Genomic DNA, 18,190 nt, shown 5'->3' with positions numbered 1-18,190 from the left:
TGGGCCTGTTACAAGCACTGGGTGGGGAAGGTGGCAACCCTCTGTGTGACCCTTTCCTGCCCCTGATAATTTATGCTTGTAGGACGGGGGTGGGACACTTCTAACCCTCCAGATTTTGTTGGCCTACAACTCCCATCAGTCCTAGCCAGCAGAGCCCATGGTGAGGGCTGATGGGAGTTGTAGGCCCTCCCAAACTCTGGCGCTCCACAAAGGAACAATACATTTTTATGCCTCAGTTCCGGGGTTGGAACCAGTGGAACCGTTCTAGGATGCTGTTCTATGGTCCTGGGAGAGAAGAGATGAAGGGAAGAGGCTAGAGTGCTACAGCCTCAGCTTCCGGTGAACGTTGAGAGCCGCCATCATGCTTCTCTATGGGCATAGAGTGGTGACACTCTAGGCCGTGGCATCTCTATGAGAGCTCTTCTATACTCGGGAGAAAGTTCAATTTGAGACCGGAAGTGGGTACAAGGACGCCGAGGGTGCAAAAGGAAGTCTGATGAGGTCACATCGGACGTATAGTGGGAGGAGTTTAGGATAAAATAAAATTAACCCCCCCGACCAATCAGAGTGCGGGATGGCCACCTGGGTTGGCTGCTGAGCGGGGCAGAAGTGGCCTGAGGGGAAGAGCGCGCTGGGATTGGCCTTTAGCTGGCCAATCAGGGAGCTCGGGCTGGAGAGAGGGTGCTGCAGCAGGGGGACTTCGAGCAGCGACGAGCTGGGCAGGAGCGCAAAGGTGGGTGAGCGCGCGTTGCGGGGGCAGTGCGCGGGGTAGGGGTTAAGGCGAGCTTCCTCACCCCGTCGCCTTCCGGGTGTTGGACTACAGCTCCCATAATCCCCCGGCTTAGCTGGCTGGGTATTGTGGGAGCTGTAGTCCAACACGTCCGGAAGGCGCCGTGTTGCTGAAGTCTGCTTTAGACTGCATGTGTTGTACTACAACTCCCATAACCCCCGATCCTTCCTTGTAGCGAGAGGGGCAGATCTGGAGGAGTGGGGCAGGCTTCCGGGGTTGGAGTGGGGTGGGAACAAGGGTTTGTGGGGCAAGAGTTGTAGGATTTAGGATGGTGAGGGCGCGGACGAGCTGGGGAATGCTGGGAGTTGTAGTTCAACACATCTGGAGGGCATCAGGTTGGGGAACCTAGGAAGCGGCCTTATGCCGAGTCAGACTGTTGGTCCAACTAGCCCTGTATTGTTGACACTGAGTGGCAGCGGCTCTGCAGGGTTTCAGGCAGGATTCTTTCCTCGCCCTACCTGGAGGATTGAACCCTGGACCTTCTGCATGCCAGACGTGTGCTCTACCACTGGACTCCTTCCTGGGAAGAATGCCATCTAAGCCAGGGGTGGGCAGAAGGTGGATCTCCAGATGTTTTGGACTTCAACTCCCAGCATTCCTGACCATTGGCCATGCTGACAAGGAATTATGGGAGTTGAAGGCCAAAACGTCTAGAGGTCTGCCTTCTGCCCACCCCGGTCAGAGGGAGCTTTATCTTTGCCCCCTTCCTCTTAACATTTTGGCATGACCACCTGCACTTGTCAGAACATCCTCTGACTTCCCATCTAGTTGTTTTCAAAGGTGCGGAAGCTCTGTTCCCCTGAATAGGAGAGCTACTGAGTGGGGGAGGGATGCTGGATGTTTGGAGGGCAGCAGTGTGCGTACAGGGGAGATTTGGGGTCTGAAAAAAAGGAAGGGATGGGGCATTGGGGATAGCAAGCAAGCGCAGCAAAGCTGCCGGGGAACTCAGGAGACGCTTAGATGTGGTGGGGGAAGTGGGGACAAAGAAGCGGCAAGGATAGCGGGTGGGGAGTGCAGGCTGGGGTTCAAAAGGGCCCATGAAGAGAAGGCCACCCTGGGCTGATGGGGTGTGAGGAAGCGTCAGCAGAGGTCCTCTGTTTCTTGGCAGGATGGGTGAAGTGGAGATCTCGGCCCGGGCGTACGTCAAGATGTGCCTGCATGCTGCCCGCTACCCCCATGCTGCAGTGAACGGGCTGCTCTTGGCCCAAAGGCACCAGACGACAGCCAGGCAGCCAAAATGCCTCTGTGTGACAGACTGCGTCCCCCTCTTCCACACCAACCTGTCACTCACCGTCATGCTGGAGGTGGCCCTGAACCAGGTATCCACTGGGGCGGAGGGGGTGAAGTTATGCAGCTAGCAGAGTGCGTGTTGGGCTCTGTGGAGTGGCGCTTCAGGGGACCGGACCGTGCTGCTTTCCCCAATCAATCCCTTCCAGGACTATAACCTTCCATCAACCCACCAGCCAAATGTGTATCGCGGTCTTCCCCAACCCAGCGTCCTCCAGATGTGTTCGACTACAACTCCCATAACCCCCCAGCCAGCATACCAGCATAGCTTGTAGTCCAACACATCTGGAGGACGCCGGATTGGGGAATGCTGGCGTAACCGCCTGTTAAAATCCCCATTGACTGGTGGGGATGACAGGAAGTTAAAAACTCCTGAGATTTGGGACTTTTGAAGGGTTCAAGAGCTGTCTTTTTTCTTTCCAGTTTTTCCTTCAGGGTGAAACTACTTTAGTACTAAGAATTGCAGACATCTGATGCTATCTGAAATCAGTATTAAATGCTTCTTTTAAACAGCAATTAAAAAAAATACGCATGGGTCTTGAACTTGTTTAATTCTTTTTTAATAGCCATTGTGGCTCTGATATGTTACTGTAATGAGAATTAGTCCTGGGTTAAATGAAAAAGAAATTATTAAAGAGGTCTTAATATGAAAACTACTCCTTATTGTTAGAAGCAAGGGTTGCCTTGCGCTTTAGGAGATACTATGGCTTTCCACCCAGATCCCTAAGTCATAACTTAGAAGGAGCTTTATAATATGTACATTGATTAAACATGATCTGTTAATTACTTCAGAGCAAGACACTAGGAAGACTCTTTTAAGTGGTTGCCAACCCTAGAATTTATCCATCTTTGCAGGCTGACATCTGGAGTGCAGAGTCAGATTTGTTCCTTGCTGGATATTACCAGGCCAACTCTGGGATTGACGACAAAAGGTGAATTGGGCCAGTCGAGTTTGGTTGAGGGGCAGATCTCCTTCCTTTTCTCTCGCAGTGTCCCTCACACCATCCTTTCTCTGTTCCGTGCAGCCCTCCCCCTGTTGCACAAAAGACTGCTGGACGCATTGCTGAACTGAACGATGATGCTGTGCTCATCATGGTGAGAGCTGGGATTTGGGCACGCTGGGTCTGGATTATCTAGGGGAACCTGTATTTGTACATTGGAGGAATATGGCTTCATGGGTGCCAGAACACTCTTAAGGGAGAGTTGGACTCGGGTTACCTTCAACTCTTGAGATGTTGATGGAAGGATATGGTAACAGCAGTTGAATGAAGGACATCCATATTTCTCACTTCATATTGAAGATGCCCACAGACATGTTTTCTTTCTTTCAGCTATAAACATCTGTTTGGGGTGCACACTCCAGATCACATAACGCAGATCAATTACAGCACCTGCTTTTTGAACAATTTCCCCCCAAACTTAGAGCTCATCTGCCCACAGATGCCTGTAAACCAAGAGTGCCAAACTATTAAGGGGGGGGGGGGGTCAGATTGCCTCCCACTATGAGCTGAATGATGTCAGGACCCCTGATGTCATATCAGGAGGCATGGCCCCACCCCTGACATCATCCCCCGGCTTTCTTTTTTTCATCATACTGGAAGGAGGTACGGAACTGTGCCTCCTCCCAGCATGGTGAAAGGGCCCAGGCCACCCCTGCTGCTTCCCAGCAGCGCAGCCGAGTTCTGCCGCCCCATATCCCCAGCTGTTATCTCTGATCTCAGATAGGATAAAATAGAGTGGGGGGATGCCCTCCAAGAGACCGGGGTGTCTGTGGGCCAGGTGTTCTGCACCCCTGCTGTAAACAAAACAGAACCAGCATCTCTTGTAGAATTTTCTTGCCTGATCCCCTAGAAGCAACCTAGTTTGCCATGTGCAATCAGAAACATAGCACTTCTGTGCCCTTCTCAACCTGCCTGTTTCTGTTGGGTGGCCCTTCCATACCCTGCTTCTTGCCACCAAGCTATGCTGGGCACAGATGTCTCCCTCCCCAAAAGTAAGACATCTAATTGCTTTCCCCACTCTCTGATCTCTTCCCCAGTTGGATAACCGCAAGTTCATGGTAAATCCTCAGCTCCCTCCAATAACCGTGTTGGAGCAGAAAGATCGACAGTGGGTCCCCAAAGACAAGAACCTGTGAGTTACTGCTATCTGTAGTTTGTATAGCATTTTTTTACAAGCTTTCATTGTATTTGCCCTCGCAAAACAAGCTGGAGAGGTAGGTTGCTATTATTCCCATGATACAGCTTTGGAATGAGCCCTAGAGACAGTGACATGCCCAAGGCTATAGAACGAGTCCTTGGCAGAGGTGGAGCTGAGCCCAATGTTTCCCAGACTGTCCACAGGAACATACTGGCTTTTTATCTGGAGTAAACTGCTGAGGACAGGGCGGGAGGGAGGGAGAGGGAACTGTACACAGTCAACCTACAGAACTCAAAAGTCCCTTTGGTCTGTTTCAGGGTCATGTGGAGTGACTGGGAATCATCTCGCCACATCTGCAAGTCCCTCTTGGAATCCAAAGCCTACTCCCAGTTGGTTGACTTTGATGCCCACCTGGATGACATCAGAGAGGACTGGACCAATCAACAGCTGAACACAGAAATTGCCCAGTTGGTGTCAGTGGCCAATGGCAGTGCATGAGGGAATAGAATTGGTCAGCAGCAGTCAAGGCTGGAGAAGGGCAAGGAGAGGGAGAGAGCATCATTTGGATTGTCCAGCTGCTCCCTATCAAGCACATGGTTTATGATGGCTGAAGAAACCATGTGTGGATTTGTAGCTGATGACTTCTTTTTATTCCTTTTCTTCCCCCAGAAAAGGCCTTGCCCCAAATATTCATCATTAGGTACAAAAAAGGACCCACCAAACCTATGTTTTGCTCAACTGATCATTTAAAAAAAAAAAAAATTAACGGATGCTTCTAGATACAGACTTCTGGATTTTTTTTTGTTTATAAATCCTGCAATTTGTAAGCGATTCCAATTCAAAGCTGTTCCTGCATTTCTTTAGTTTTGTAACTTAATTAAATTTTAAACTCTTGTCAAATTTTAAAATCTCTTTACTTCAAATGTGACAGGGATGGAACTGATTGGTGGAGGGGGGAGGCACGGCATCCCAGCACTTGGGAGAGGGGGCTCTTTCTTCCATCCTGATCCGTGATGAGTCTCTTAATAGATCATCCCCTTGTTTTCATCTCGGGGCTTCTTAATCTTCTCGAAGTTCTTCAGGACAATGTCATAGACTACAGCCTAGGAAGTGCAAAAAGAGAAGTGCGTGTCGGGGCCGAGCCTCGGGGAGCAGTCTGAGAGGAGCCATGAACCACGGAAGGAGCCAGGAGTCAAGACGGAGAGCGAGGTGGAACCAGGGGACAAACCAAGAGGCAGGGCTGAGGGGCAAGCCAGAACCAAGGAATAACCAAGCGTGTGAGAGGGAGCAGCACCTTGTTGCTCAAGAAAAGCTCAACAGGAAGCCCTCTTGGACTCCTTCCTGCCTAGGGGGATCCAATGGCCAGCCTTGGTGGGCGGAGTTGGGGCCACTACCTGGAGGTACTCCACTGAGAAGCTGCTACCCGCAGGTCAGTGGTACACCACGAGGGGCGGTTGCAGAGATACAGCAGCTCCTGACAACAGGAGGAACCTTCTCATTAGAGGTGGGGCTACTTCAGCCAAACAACCTGCATAAAAGGGAGCAGGTGCTGCTACCTGAGGGCCCCAAACATTAGCACAGTCTCTAGGGCAGCCTTCCCCAACCCGGTGCGTTTGTGTTGGGCAGATGTGTCGAGTCACAACTCCCATAATCCCCAGCCTCCATGCCACAACGACTCACGTAAATGTTCCTAAGTTCGTTGACCATGAATCGGATTTCGGCGTACTCAGCCTCGTCAATTTCGTGCACGAGTTGGCGGTAGTCTCCCTGCAAGCAAGGGAGAAGGGGGGAAGGGTTGCGGGGAGATTCACATTAGCCTTGAGCTGTTCCTGCCGCTGCCAAAGGACTTAACTGGGATGGGACTTACCACGTGTGGACTTTTTGCCGCTTTTGACACCGCATCGCCCCGTTCGGAATAATACCTGGGGAACAAATGTGTGGGAGGAAAACAGCGTCAGAACCAAGATGGAGAGCAGATATACACACACGAGGTTGTCAGTGTTCAACTTTTAGGTGTTTGACAGACTGTACAGAACAGCTCTATAGCTTCCTGAGATCTCATTTGGGGTCCTGTGTTCAGCTCTGGACTCTATAGCAGGGGTGGGCAGAATGCAGATTGGGATCTACTGGTAGATCTCTGGATGATTTCCAGTAGACCGGCAAGTTTTTCTGACTCGTATTGCAAACTCCCCCTACCTGCTGCCCTCCAAATATTTCTGACTTCAACTCCCAATATCCCCCAGTCAGTGCCATAAGGTGACTAAAAGGACCAATGTTGCAAACGATACATACGATGAACAAACTACTCCATAAACAAAAACGTAACGTCAGAGTTTTGGAGCATGGAATGCTCTTGTTCAAGGGCCCTGCAAGCCATGGCCTTTCTCGGGACACTCCATTCTATCCTCCCCCCCACCCCAGTTTTCCCATCCTGCCCCCCTCCAAGAGGGGGCCAGCATTCTGTGTCCATTACAGAATGCTCAGTCCTCAATGAGCAGTTTTGGGTCGTTCCCCCCACCCTCCACTTAGGACTTGTTCCTAATTCTTTTTCTCCTGCAAACCTTCCTGCTGGTACCTTCGTCTTGGGCATGGATGGTGCCATTGACTACATAACAATCCAGACTCAGAATTGAGTTTGCTATTAGTATTTACAACCTTTAATGCACACCTCACTTGAGATAGCCCCCTGCCATATTTCAGATGGAGAGGATGCAAAATGGGACCCTCTGAGGAAGATCCTAAGCTAGATCTAAGCATGACGTAGTTTGCTAGAAATGAACCTTGCGTCTGGATGGCAAAAGAGCTGGGTTTAAATTCTGGTAAGTGAAATTAGCAGATGAAATTAAACTATTTGCAGGGAAGGAGCAATTCACCATCGCTTAAAAAAAATAAAAGCTAACAAAGAAGGAAGGGTACAGCCATAGCTAGAAATAGGGTGGGGTTTTGGTCCAAGCCAATTCCAGTAAGAGCAAGACCCACTGGAAATAAAGATACATGCTTAAAAAAAAGAAAGATGCACCCAGGAAGTGGAGCACAAAACCATGAACCGCAGCCCCTCATTTGTGCCATTTTCTGTCACAGGACAGTTTTTTAAAAAATGGATGGTCCTATACACCTTTAAAAGGGATGGAAACACTTTCTCTGGGTTGGGAGATGGCCCAGCTTCAGTGGCGGGGGAGAGAAGTTGTGTGCATTATGTGGGATGGTTTCTTCAAAGAGGAACTGGGAGTGAGAGTTTAGTGCCAGGCATTTTTGCAGCCCCACTTGGCCTTGCTGTTGAGTGGCAGATGTAAAGAGGATGGGCCATGAAAAGCAAAGGAAAAAACCCCTGGCTGGGTTGGTTGAGAACCAGACATGTAGCAACATTTAATTGAGTTTGAAATCAAGATACTAGCATTAAAAACAATTCGTCTGGCCAGATTTAAAAGGTATGTTGCTTGGGAATAAGGAAAGGCATTGTAGATTCCTTCAGCCTTTTACTTACTTATTTTTCTGCTAAAGATTGAGCTGGAAGCGCCTGATCTTGTCTGATCTCGGAAGCTAAGCAGGGTCAGCCCTGGGTAGTATGTGGATGGGAGACCTTCCCATCCACATGGGAAGGGATGGGAGGCTTCCTGCATGGAGCAGGGGGTTGGACTCGATGGTCTTGTAGGCCCCTTCCAACCCTATGATTCTATGATCTATGAACCAGCGTGGTATAGTGGTTAGAGCAGCTTGCTCCAACCTGGAGCCCTCCATATGAGTTGGACTGCAATGATCATCATCCCATCAATGCCCATCCATAATGGGAGTTGTAGTCCAGCACATCTGAAGGACAGCAGAAAAGTTAGGTACAACTGTTGGGGACTAGAACTGGGAAGACCTGGGTTCAGATCCTCACTCCAGCCACAAAGTGGACTGAGTGACCTTAGGCCCATCACAATCTCTTAGATTAACCTACCTCACAGGTGTGTTATGAGGATAAAATGTGGGGGAAGGGGAAACTGTACAGGGTCTTGAGAGGCAAGATGTGAATAAATAAATCTCACCCTTCCTCTGGGGTGGTGCGTGTGGTTCTCCCCCCTCTCCCACTCATTTATTCTCACAACAACCAAGTGAGGTAGGTTACGCTGAGAGAGACAGAGACTGACTAGTCCAAAGTCACCAAGTAAGCGTCACGGCTGTGGAGAGGGGGATTTGAACTCAAGTCTCCCTAGCCTTAGTCAGATTCTCTACCCAGTATTATGGTACTTTTCTAACAGTCTCCAAGTTGATTCTTGACATTTTCTGCCCACCCCCAGCAATTTAAGGGATATCTTTTGCTTTTCATTTCTTTTTTCTTCCATCCTCACTTTCTCTTTGCAAGGTCTTTGCAATCGCTGTAACCTAGATTTTTGAATACGTGGATTCTTTGGGTGTGTTCGCTCTCACACCCACGCATGCACACACACCCCCTTTCCAACTCAAGGAAGCCTTCCCCAACCTGAGGACCTCTAGTTGTGTTGGACTATAACTCCCATCATTCCACTAGGGATTATGGGAGTTGTAGTCTAACACATCCGGAGGCCAGCAGGTTGGGGAAAGCCAGCTTAGGGCCTTCAAAAGGCGTCTGATTCTGTGCTCCTCCCATGTTTATGGCTCCCTGAGGCACTGCCTTGTTAACCTCTGCTTTTCCTCCTAAACTGCACAGAAGGCTTGGATGCTTTTCTGTGCCTGTCTAGAAGTTTTACAGCAGGAGAGACAGGGCAAAGAGAACAGCCACTGCACAGGCAGAAGGTCCAAGGGTCAGTCCTCAGCCTCCCGTGAAAAAGATCGCAGCTAGCTGAGCTGGGGAAAACCTCTCCACCTGAAACCCCAGCAAGCATGTACCGACTGTAGAACAGACAACATGGGACCAGGTAGCCTAGCTGTCTGCCCTCATAAAAGACCTTTTTGCCCAAGCATTTTCAGATGAATTCAGTGCTTAAAAGCCACCTTAGAGCCTAGCTCAAAGATCTCGATTCTCCCTCCCCTGGCAATGGATGGCTGGTGACAAAATAGCTAAGATGTCATGTCACTTTCTGGCAAGGCTACCATGACTTTCAGATACAGGGGCAGAAATACAACAGGTGGGACAGGGAGAACCCTGAATAAAGTTTCTAAGTGGTTCACATATAATTTGGAGTGGGCCCCGGTTGCTGAAGCCTTGTGTTTGCACTTCGCAAACACGTTTTCTCTGTCTGTGAACATCACCGAATCTTCCTCTTGCTGTAATATGAGAAGGAAAACAGATATGAAAACTAAACAGAAAGATCAGCAGCTCCCCGCGTCTCATTTTGGACTCACTTGGCAATATGAGTTTGAAATGCTTCCAGCTTTGTTCGAGCCGAAGTCAGCAGCTCGTACACTTTTTCCTAGGAGGGAGAGGGAGAGAGAGACGGCTACAAATCAGGAAGGCTCTCATGCACCAGTGAGAGACCAAATGGCAATTTGCAGGTAAGCCTGCGCTGAGCTCCAAAACAGAGATGTTGGGGCTAAAGTCTGAGCGACACTCTGCTAGCAGACACCCATTCTTAATCCCAAGTGCAGTTACTCAAGAAGGACAGCGATGCACTCTGCACATGCACTGTGGCACACTTTAACACGTTCAGATTTTCCCAGTGATCTGTGCACCATGTGTTATGTGTGTATAAAACGTGAGCCTTAGGAAGCAGTCCTATGGCTGCTAGACAGCAACTAGACAGCCATAGGTTATCTTGTTTTCTGGGAACCGACCTCAGAGCCTCCGCTACTAGGTCGGTTCCTGGAGAACCAACCTCCTCCCACTTCCGTGCTGCCTCCAAGGCAACGCCAAACAGCCCCGTCCTCAGCGCTCGCAAGAGCAGTGTGGAGCGGCCGAAAAGGGGCATGTCCAGGGGCATTCCAGGGCGGGGAGGGTGGAAGTGCCTGTACGACACATCCAATGTACGACGCATCCAATGTCTCTGTCGTACAGCAGCCTCCTCCCCCGCTCGGGGCCCCCCACAGCTAGACGGCTGAAATCAGGTTGAAATTCAGCTAGACAGCTGAAATCAGCTGTCTAGCACAAAATGCAGGGCAGGAGAAGCGCAGAAAGAACAATCCCCCCCTGTGCTTCTCCTGCCCCACATTGGATAGGCGGTCACCTGAATAGGATTGCGCCCTAAGTATCTTAACCATTTGGGGGTATACTGCTGAGGCCTGCCCCTAAAAATCCATTCCAGGCCTGAGCACTGGTAGACCTTTACTCAAATTAAGATCTGGCCCATATATTTGGGTCAGCTGAAGTATTTGTGGGAGGCGGGGAGGCACATGTGGCCATGTTGGGTAGACACTCACCTGGACTGCAACCCCAAAATTGTTGCCATCTTCAATCCGCGGCACCAGGAGTTGTAGCCACAGACAGATCTGGTGAGGAAGAAAAAGAGAAGGCCGGGTGAGTACGTCTTGTCATGCGTGCTGGCGCGTGTGTGAAAAAGCAAGTGGGGAACAACCTGCTTTCTCTTAACGTCTCACCACGTTCAGTTTCTCCTTTGTGGTCTGGATCTCAGGTTTCACACGATTCAGCAGGGCTGTGATCTTGTCGTTGTGGCAAACGGGGCCACATGGCGGAGCTGAGGAGAAACGGAGAACATTTAAGACTCCAGAACCTTGGAGCTTCACTAAGCCCACCAGCAAGAAGATACTTGCCAGTGGGCCTGTATTTCATCATGATTTTATATTGTAAACCGCTTTGGGATTTTTTTAAAACATAAAAAGTTGTATAGAAATGTCTTGAAATAACTTAATTAAATTAAATATATGCACTTGACACAACAGATGCCATCTTGGAAGAGACATTCTATCCTATGTGAGAAGGGGGCATGCCTCTTCTAAGGTGGTGTCTTCCAGCCGTTTTTTTTTTATAAATACTTGTATTTTATTTATTTTTAAAATCTGCATCTGATTATTTGGGGGCACCAGCCAGATACCCAGACTTTGCTCGTCAACTCCCCTTCTCTGTCCATGTTGTCTCAGGATCCTATTCAGAAGGAATAGAGGGGCCAGGTCTGAGCTAGGGGCTGCCACCTTTTTTTAACAGAGTGAGAATCTGTGCCATTAAAAACTGTGCATCAGGCAGGAATGCAACAGGTGACGCTTTCCTGACACAGAAATGAGCAAAGCTGAACTGACTGGATGCCGCTTAGAACAGCAACTTGTGGCCCTCAAGATGCTGTGGAACTGCAACTCCCATCAGCTCTAGCCAGCACAGCCAATGGCTAGGAATAATGGGAGTTGCAATCCAACATCTGGAAGGCCACAAGTTGCCCATCTCTGTAGTAGAGAAAAGCAGAGTGTCACTGCCAGAAAAACAAAGGATAACTTTAATAAACTCTCAAATCTTTATGGTCAAGCAGGTAATTCAGGTTGGGAGTGTGGGGTCATGAAGCCCCTCACCCCACCCCACAACCCAAAAATGGTCTGCTGGCCGTTTGGCGCTGTCTCAAGTTCCAAGGAGCAGCACATTTTCCCCTCCTCTGGCCCCCACACTCTGGCCTCCATTTCTTTCTCTCCTAATGAGCCAACAAGGAAGGGTTGTGGGAAGGATGGAGACAGGGTTTTTTTTGTCAACCAAGGGTCCAGGGCTGGATTACATTATCTACCACAGACAGTTCCTCACTGTATGGCAAAAAATAAAAAAGGAAAGACATCCACTTCCCAACAGTTCATTCTGATCTGTGTCATGAGGTAAATTCCATACCTCAGGTTTTGACCATGAGGTGTAAAAATGTCCCATTTTTTCTAGTTATCAGTATCTCAGTATCTCATTATCTCACTATCAGTTCTGTGTGTATCACATTTCTGATTTCTAACTGCTAAGGAGACATGTATGTATGTATTTCTATATTGTCTTTCTGAAACTCACCAAGGGAGTGTCAGAACATTCAAATAATGCAAAAAATAAAAAGGTATCAGATAAAAACATAACAATAAAAGCAACATTAAGAACCATAAAAACAATTTAAAGAGCCATGTTAAAGAGATGCATCTTGACCCCTTTCCTGATCACAGAGAGAGTGGGTACCATAACCATTTGAGGGGAACACCTCCCGCTCCCCACTTCTAGGGCAAGACCTCTAACTGTCTCTCTTCAGGATTTCACACTTAATCCTCCACATGCCTAAGTACCTTTATCCTCATCCTCTTTCTTCTTGGCATCTGTCTCTTCTTTTTTCTTATCCTTCTCTTCTTTCTACATAGGGGGCGCAGGAATAAGGGAACGCGATAATGAAAAGTAAATGGAAAGACAGCAAAGGCCAGCATCAGTATGCATTTGTGCGCCAATCTGCTAAAAAAATAAAAAGCAACCTTTGTGGCAGGTTGACACAGAAACTGAGGCTCAGAAAAACAGATCTTCCAAGCCATGGGTGGGCAACATGTGACCCACAGGCTTTTTTCGTGGCGCCCACCACTGCAGCTGAATTTGCCACAGCGGCGGTGGCAAAAAACTCCATCCCTGTTCTAAGGCCCCTTAGATCTGACCCCTCGCACCAGTTCGTATCTGGCCCTAGCCACCGTTCTCCTCAGGTTTTTTGGTGTGTGTGTTTTTTTCTCAGTTGGCAGAAATAAATGTGAAAATTGGCCTGGGGAGAAATATACTCCTGGCTCATAAAAATATGTCCAAGCCTCCCCCTCAGATCGCCTGAAAGAACAGAACGAAAAAGACACCAGCTGAAAGAAGCACGAAATCTCAGTTTAAGTGCCTGCACAAAATGGACACCTTCTCTTACACACCGGGGGGGGGGGGGGGAGGGATTAATTAAAACTAATTAGAAGGAAGGGAGATTATGGAGATTAGGCTTTCTGTCATAGACTAAGAAGAACTGGATGGGAAAACGTATGGGTGAAGGAGGCATATAACCCTCACAGTCTTTGGTATTTCTCAGTAGGGCAGGGAGGGTTAGGGCAGGGAGGAGATACAAGGCATTTAAAATCTCCTCCCTTTATCCCTGCAGGCAGAGAGGAAGGTAGGAATTAAATGAGGGAGAGGTAGTAAGATGACACCTCCTTCCTCCTCCACTAGGACAGTCCAGCTGTGCAAAAGAGCTGGAAACTAGGATGAAAGCCACACCTCTGCCACAGACTCCTTGAGTGGCCTCTCCCGCTTCCCTGTGGAAAATGGGAACCATGCTGGCCTCCCTCACAGGGTTGCCATGAGGGAAGCGTCAGTAGGGATTAAAAATGCATCTAAGGAGGCAAAGGGAAGGCAACCTTTTGCCAACCTGGTGCCATCCAGATGTGTGGGACTGCAACAAAAATCATCCCCATCTGGCGTGGCCTTTGGATGATGGGAGTTGTAGTCCAACACGCCAGATTGGGGAAGGCTGGGATAAGGGAAGGCAGACTCTGGGATGCAAGGGAAGTGTTTACACGTAAAGACCTTCCACACAGCTGTCTGTGGGCGAGAGAAGACAGGCCACAGAGCATGGAGGACTAGGCCCGGCCTGTTTGCGAGAGGCCCTTGAATTAAGTTGCCCATTCTCCGGCCACGAGAAAAGATGACAGCTCCACATGCATGCATGTTGTCAGGAACTGATCTCTTCCCTCCTAACCTCGGGGTTCAGGCCCCTCTGATCCCCTGCCCCACTCACTTCACGTTGTTTGCGACGCTCCTCGTCCTTCTTGGGGTCAGGCACTGGGATGTCTAACTCAGCGCGGAGGGAAATTAGGTCCGAAACATTCAGTTCGGGGGCCTAGAAAACGGAGAAGAAACAGACCTTTTATTCCCAGCTTCTCACTGTTGCCCTCTAACCTCCGCTCCATCCTAGCGTCACTGTGTGTTTTTTAGGTCAGCCTCCTGCAACCTGTTGCTCTCCAGATGTGTTGGACTACAACTACCAGCTGGGGCATACTGGGAGTTGTGGTTCAGTGCATCTGGAGGGCACCACGTTGGGGAAGGCTAATCTAGACTGTAAGCCAGAGTGGGCAACCTTTTTGCTGCAGAGGGCTGCATTGCTTCGGGGGTAATCTGCTGGAGGGGGGGCTTGCTCTCTGTGCCCCCCATGCCTTCGTCCCCACACTGTGGGCTGCTGGGAAAGGGACAGATCACTCTTGCCAGAGGATTGAACTGATCACTTGCAAATGGCTTTTGACATTAGACTGAGAGCCACGTTTGAGTTTAAGGCTGCAAGTTGCCCACCCCTGTCTGTCAGCTCTGGTGTAAAGTCTACAGCCCAGTTTCCGGCTACTGTTGACAAGAATGGCATTTTCTTATTTATGTGCTCATTGTCTTCTGCTTTTAACCTGGGAGCCACTTTGCGTGTCCGCAGACCGAAAAGCAGGATAAATATCTATCAACCAAATCAAAATGACCATTTGTAGCTCTGAGCTAAACTCCCTCAAATGTTGCACATTGGGGCAAGGAATGTATGTGAACTGTGTGGAACTGAAAGCCTGTACTGAAGCTTGAAGGCTGGATTCCCCTGCAAACTCATTCTGGATTCCGCTGCACATTGCACTAAAAATCATTTGAAATCATCAGAATTATAGAGCTTGAATTTGCAACTGATTAGCAAGTAGCATTTTCCAAAGCTGCAAGTTATTGATGGCGGGTTGCTCCCGGCCTCAAAAGCCTTCATCTTCCTGCTCCTCTCCCCACACACCTTTTTTCTTATGGATGATCAGCCCAAAACCTGCACATGTCTACCCAGAAGCCCCACTGAGTTCAATGGGACTAATTCCCAGGTAAGTGCATACAGTATTGCAACCTGGAGTAAATTTAAACCCAGTCTCTTGGTCCCAAAGCTATCCCAATCCCAAACCTTGTTCTGATCCCAGCTCGCTTACCTCAATTTTTTTTTTTTTAACCCGCTGAATTCCCATCCACCCCCTTCAGATTTTAGAACCACAACTCTGTAACACCAAAACTCCCATCAGGTTCCTCCAAACCTTGGCCACAATTTCATCACTCACAGTTTTGAGCTTATTTGGTTTATTTATTTATTTGATTTATAATTTGCCTTTCCACCCAAAAGATGGCACTCAAGGCAGCTAACAGTAATCAAACCAAGACTCTGAAATAAACTTTGTTAAAACTATTATAAAAACAGTTGGTTCTAATAAAGTTACTGCCTGACCAAGGATTTGGGGATTTTTCTTACAGACCCGTACAATTTACTTCGTTTTACATGCAACCTCGTCCTCCTTCACCTTCATGAATTCCCATATTCTCTTTTTGCCTTAGAAGGCTTAAATGCTGCCCCCCCGCCCCAAGATACCCCACCGCATTCCTACCCAAACAAGATCGTGTTACCTTCAGAAAATTATTGAGCTCTGCAATTTTTTCTGGGAAACAGCGGGCTACAAGCTCTTCAGCCTTGGGAGTTATGGGGAGTGTGACAAGAGAAATATGACAAGAGAAACATTTGAACTGATGTGGAAATGAAACTTTAGCAAATTCAAACAAAGGAAGGAGGGGAAACGGACGCACATTTTCACAAGAACTGAAACACCAGAGAACCACTCCATAGAACCTCCTATGGAGGCCTGAGAAACCTTGGCAACAAAGCTAACGAACATTGATCTCCACTTGCTCAAAAGGGACTTGAATCTTGTGCAGTTCAGTGGCAAACTCTGAGGCATAACCATCAAAAATGGAACCTTTACCCTTCCCTCTCGCTAAAAAAAATAATCTAAAAAGAAAATTACCAGGTGGGGTGGGGGCTTAAACCTGCCTAGAGGTTACACCCAACAGATATTAAATCTTGTCCCTTAATCCCAAATGTGTGGAGGGTGAGCTAAAGCAAATGCACTCTGTGCATGCTCCAAGGCAATTTTCTGCTTTTCAGGATTAAACTGATACCAGAGATGTGTTCCAGGGCTGAGATTTGGTGAGTTTAATCCTAATCCCTTCCCCCTTTTTCTGGTTGGGGGATGAAAGGACCCACCTCTGGAGAAAAACTCACAGGTTTGGGGCTGAGGAGGGGCAAGTGGAAGAAGAGGGAATTCCCTTGTTCTGGACCCAAGAACTGCTGTGAGGAGGTTTTAAGCATCTCTCACCTGGGCACAGAGGTCCTTCTTGAAGGAGTTTACCTGGAGAACGCAAGTGAGCAAAAAGAGAAAGAGAAATATTAAACTACTGATGCTAAGAAAGAAAAGTGCACTGTGCAGGACAATAATTGGACACCCAGGCGCCATGCCAGCGCCTCTGATGTGGTGTCACCCGATCCCACCGTGCACCTGTTCGCCGTACCGCTTGGCCTGCAATTTGAAAAGACACAAAATAGGGTGCCAATACCCTGGGGTGCCCCCCCCACCTGCCGCTCTCCTTCGCTTATCTCTGCATCCCCACGCCCACTTGCCTGTGTGGGGGGGTGGTAAAGGGATCTCTCCTTCCCAAACCAGGGTCCAACTCTTAGCGCCCCCAAATCCCTCCCACCTGCCCACTCTTTTCCCATCACATCCCCCGCTTCACGTACCCCCTTCAAACCCCCCTCCTCCTTCTCTCCAAATCTTCCATCTCAATATGGTTGCTCCACCGGAAAGGCACCTTTGCCTGTTAAGCGCTGCCAAAATTCAACAGGTGAATACTCCCCCGCAGACCCCAAATGAACAGTCGGGGGAGGGAACCCTGTTGGATCTCCACCTGTCACCCCACTCTTAAAATAGCCACCGAAGTTCTGCGAGACCCTTATTCAAGCCCAGTCCTCCTCCACCACCATCCGAGTTCTGCAGCTCGTTTCTCTCAATCAGATGCCCCCATATGAGAAGTGGATCCCCAAAAATGCCTCCAGTGCCTTATGTTGAATTTGGGGGGGGGCACACAGACACATCCACCTTTGCCCCCCCCCCCCGCAACTTTACCTTCACTTCACACTCTGGGGAAACTTCCAAAGTAGCCATGTTGTTGAATCCTGCACTGCCAGAGGTGTGAGTCAAGGTTTGGGGGTTGCAACACCGGCCGGCCGAACCCCGAAACCTGGGAGACAAGTTTCAAAGCAGCACGGGAGGCTGTGAGAAGCAAGCAAGTCATGCATTAAAGTGAAACTGAAAGAAGAGGGGGAGGAGAAAGGGGGAAATTAAAAAAGAGAGACTGGCTGGGACTTCCCACTTCACAAATGACGAGAGAGAGGCAGCCCTGCTGCGAAAGAGGGCCTGTCAGGCAGTCATCCAACTGGTACAGCTTCACCTCCACAAACCAGCACGTAGCTACAGGATGGGGGATGCTCTGCCTGTTCTTGCAAAGGAGCCCAGCCAGAGTGGGAAAAGAAAGTGTAGGGCCAGCTTCGGGGAATATGTCTAGAGTGTGCATATTTACTGTGTATTTGTCATGTTTCTATATACCACTTTTCCTCCAAACTACCGGCACAACAGCCCTGTAAGGTAGCCTAGCCTGAGCGATAAATGACTGGCCCCAGCTTACTAGTGGGGATTTCAACCTAGGACTCATCTGTCCTAATCCGACACTCTAACGCTACGGCACAGTCTCTCAAGGAGACATTTTCCCCCATCAGGTGCCTGTGTCCTTAGGAACGTGCGGTGGTGTGTGTGGGGCGGGGGGCAGCATGCATTTCCCAGTGTTTTTGAACAGAAGCTGCCCAGAGGAGGAGCAGGTGCCAACAGCCATGTTTTGGCAAGAGCAAACAGCCTCTCCCTTGGCAGGAAATGGAGGTCGTGCGATCTCCGATAGTGAGCACAAGTTCTGACTCAGCTGGGACTGTGCTTTTCGGGGATGGACTGTGCTTTTCGGGGATGCCAGCCGTCGACATCACACAAATGCATGTGCTGGGGGGGGGGGGTCCCTTTGACAAGCCCTTTCTACTGATACCACACAACATCCTGCAGGGCAAGGAGTTCCAGAGGCAAATCAGGCGTTCTGTGAAAAAAAGTAGTACTGTTTTCTGTCAGCCTTAAAAGTAGCTAAGGGCATGATCCCATGCATGTCGAAACAGAAAAAAGTCCTGCAACTCCCAGCAAGCCATAGTGGCTAGGGAATGCTGAAAGTTGTAAGACTTTTTT

At 49.0% G+C, this 18,190-nt stretch overlaps 2 protein-coding genes across 6 annotated transcripts; one reads left to right on the top strand and one right to left on the bottom strand.

The window, feature by feature from the left end:
• The first annotated feature begins 706 nt into the window (after positions 1-706).
• EMC9 (ER membrane protein complex subunit 9) lies at positions 707-5,120 on the top strand. Of its 4 annotated transcripts, XM_084806545.1 has the most exons (7): positions 1,035-1,321; positions 1,445-1,570; positions 1,899-2,109; positions 2,933-3,009; positions 3,103-3,172; positions 4,116-4,210; positions 4,534-5,120. In XM_084806545.1, the coding sequence occupies exons 3-7, from the start codon at positions 1,900-1,902 to the stop codon at positions 4,712-4,714; spliced, it is 633 nt and encodes a 210-aa protein (XP_084662671.1). In that variant the 5' UTR covers positions 1,035-1,321; positions 1,445-1,570; position 1,899; the 3' UTR covers positions 4,715-5,120. The 4 variants fall into 4 exon arrangements, with proteins under 4 accessions (XP_084662668.1, XP_084662671.1, XP_084662669.1 ...); XM_084806542.1 differs by lacking the exons at positions 1,035-1,321; positions 1,445-1,570 and adding an exon at positions 707-733; XM_084806543.1 differs by lacking the exon at positions 1,445-1,570 and having other exon boundaries at positions 1,035-1,061.
• On the bottom strand, positions 5,109-17,230 carry PSME1 (proteasome activator subunit 1). Of its 2 annotated transcripts, none has more exons than XM_084806538.1 (11): positions 17,036-17,230; positions 16,138-16,264; positions 15,486-15,548; positions 13,825-13,926; positions 12,362-12,425; positions 10,709-10,806; positions 10,532-10,600; positions 9,521-9,588; positions 6,084-6,138; positions 5,897-5,983; positions 5,109-5,319 (listed from the first exon to the last, which is right to left on the bottom strand). In XM_084806538.1, the coding sequence occupies exons 2-11, from the start codon at positions 16,222-16,224 to the stop codon at positions 5,239-5,241; spliced, it is 774 nt and encodes a 257-aa protein (XP_084662664.1). In that variant the 5' UTR covers positions 16,225-16,264; positions 17,036-17,230; the 3' UTR covers positions 5,109-5,238. The 2 variants fall into 2 exon arrangements, with proteins under 2 accessions (XP_084662664.1, XP_084662665.1); XM_084806539.1 differs by having other exon boundaries at positions 16,232-16,264.
• Between the last annotated feature and the right edge of the window lie 960 nt (positions 17,231-18,190).

Source organism: Heloderma suspectum, chromosome 6 (assembly GCF_057233095.1).
Source record: "Heloderma suspectum isolate Gila_16-S chromosome 6, 16-S_ref, whole genome shotgun sequence".
Taxonomy (NCBI): Eukaryota; Metazoa; Chordata; class Lepidosauria; order Squamata; family Helodermatidae; genus Heloderma; species Heloderma suspectum.
This window is presented reverse-complemented; position numbering and strand designations above follow the sequence as displayed.

Excerpts from the sequence above, each read along its gene's own strand:
- EMC9 (XM_084806542.1), top strand. The coding sequence starts at position 1,900 with ATGGGTGAAGTGGAGATCTCGGCCCGGGCGTACGTCAAGATGTGCCTG. Across the intron at positions 3,010-3,102 it reads TCTGGGATTGACGACAAAAG|CCCTCCCCCTGTTGCACAAA; the intron begins GTGAATTGGGCC and ends TGTTCCGTGCAG. Across the intron at positions 3,173-4,115 it reads ATGATGCTGTGCTCATCATG|TTGGATAACCGCAAGTTCAT; the intron begins GTGAGAGCTGGG and ends TCTCTTCCCCAG.
- PSME1 (XM_084806538.1), bottom strand. The coding sequence starts at position 16,224 with ATGCTTAAAACCTCCTCACAGCAGTTCTTGGGTCCAGAACAAGGGAAT. Across the intron at positions 10,807-12,361 it reads GAAAGAGGATGAGGATAAAG|CTCCGCCATGTGGCCCCGTT; the intron begins GTACTTAGGCAT and ends GTTTCTCCTCAG. Across the intron at positions 10,601-10,708 it reads CAAAGGAGAAACTGAACGTG|ATCTGTCTGTGGCTACAACT; the intron begins GTGAGACGTTAA and ends CTTCCTCACCAG.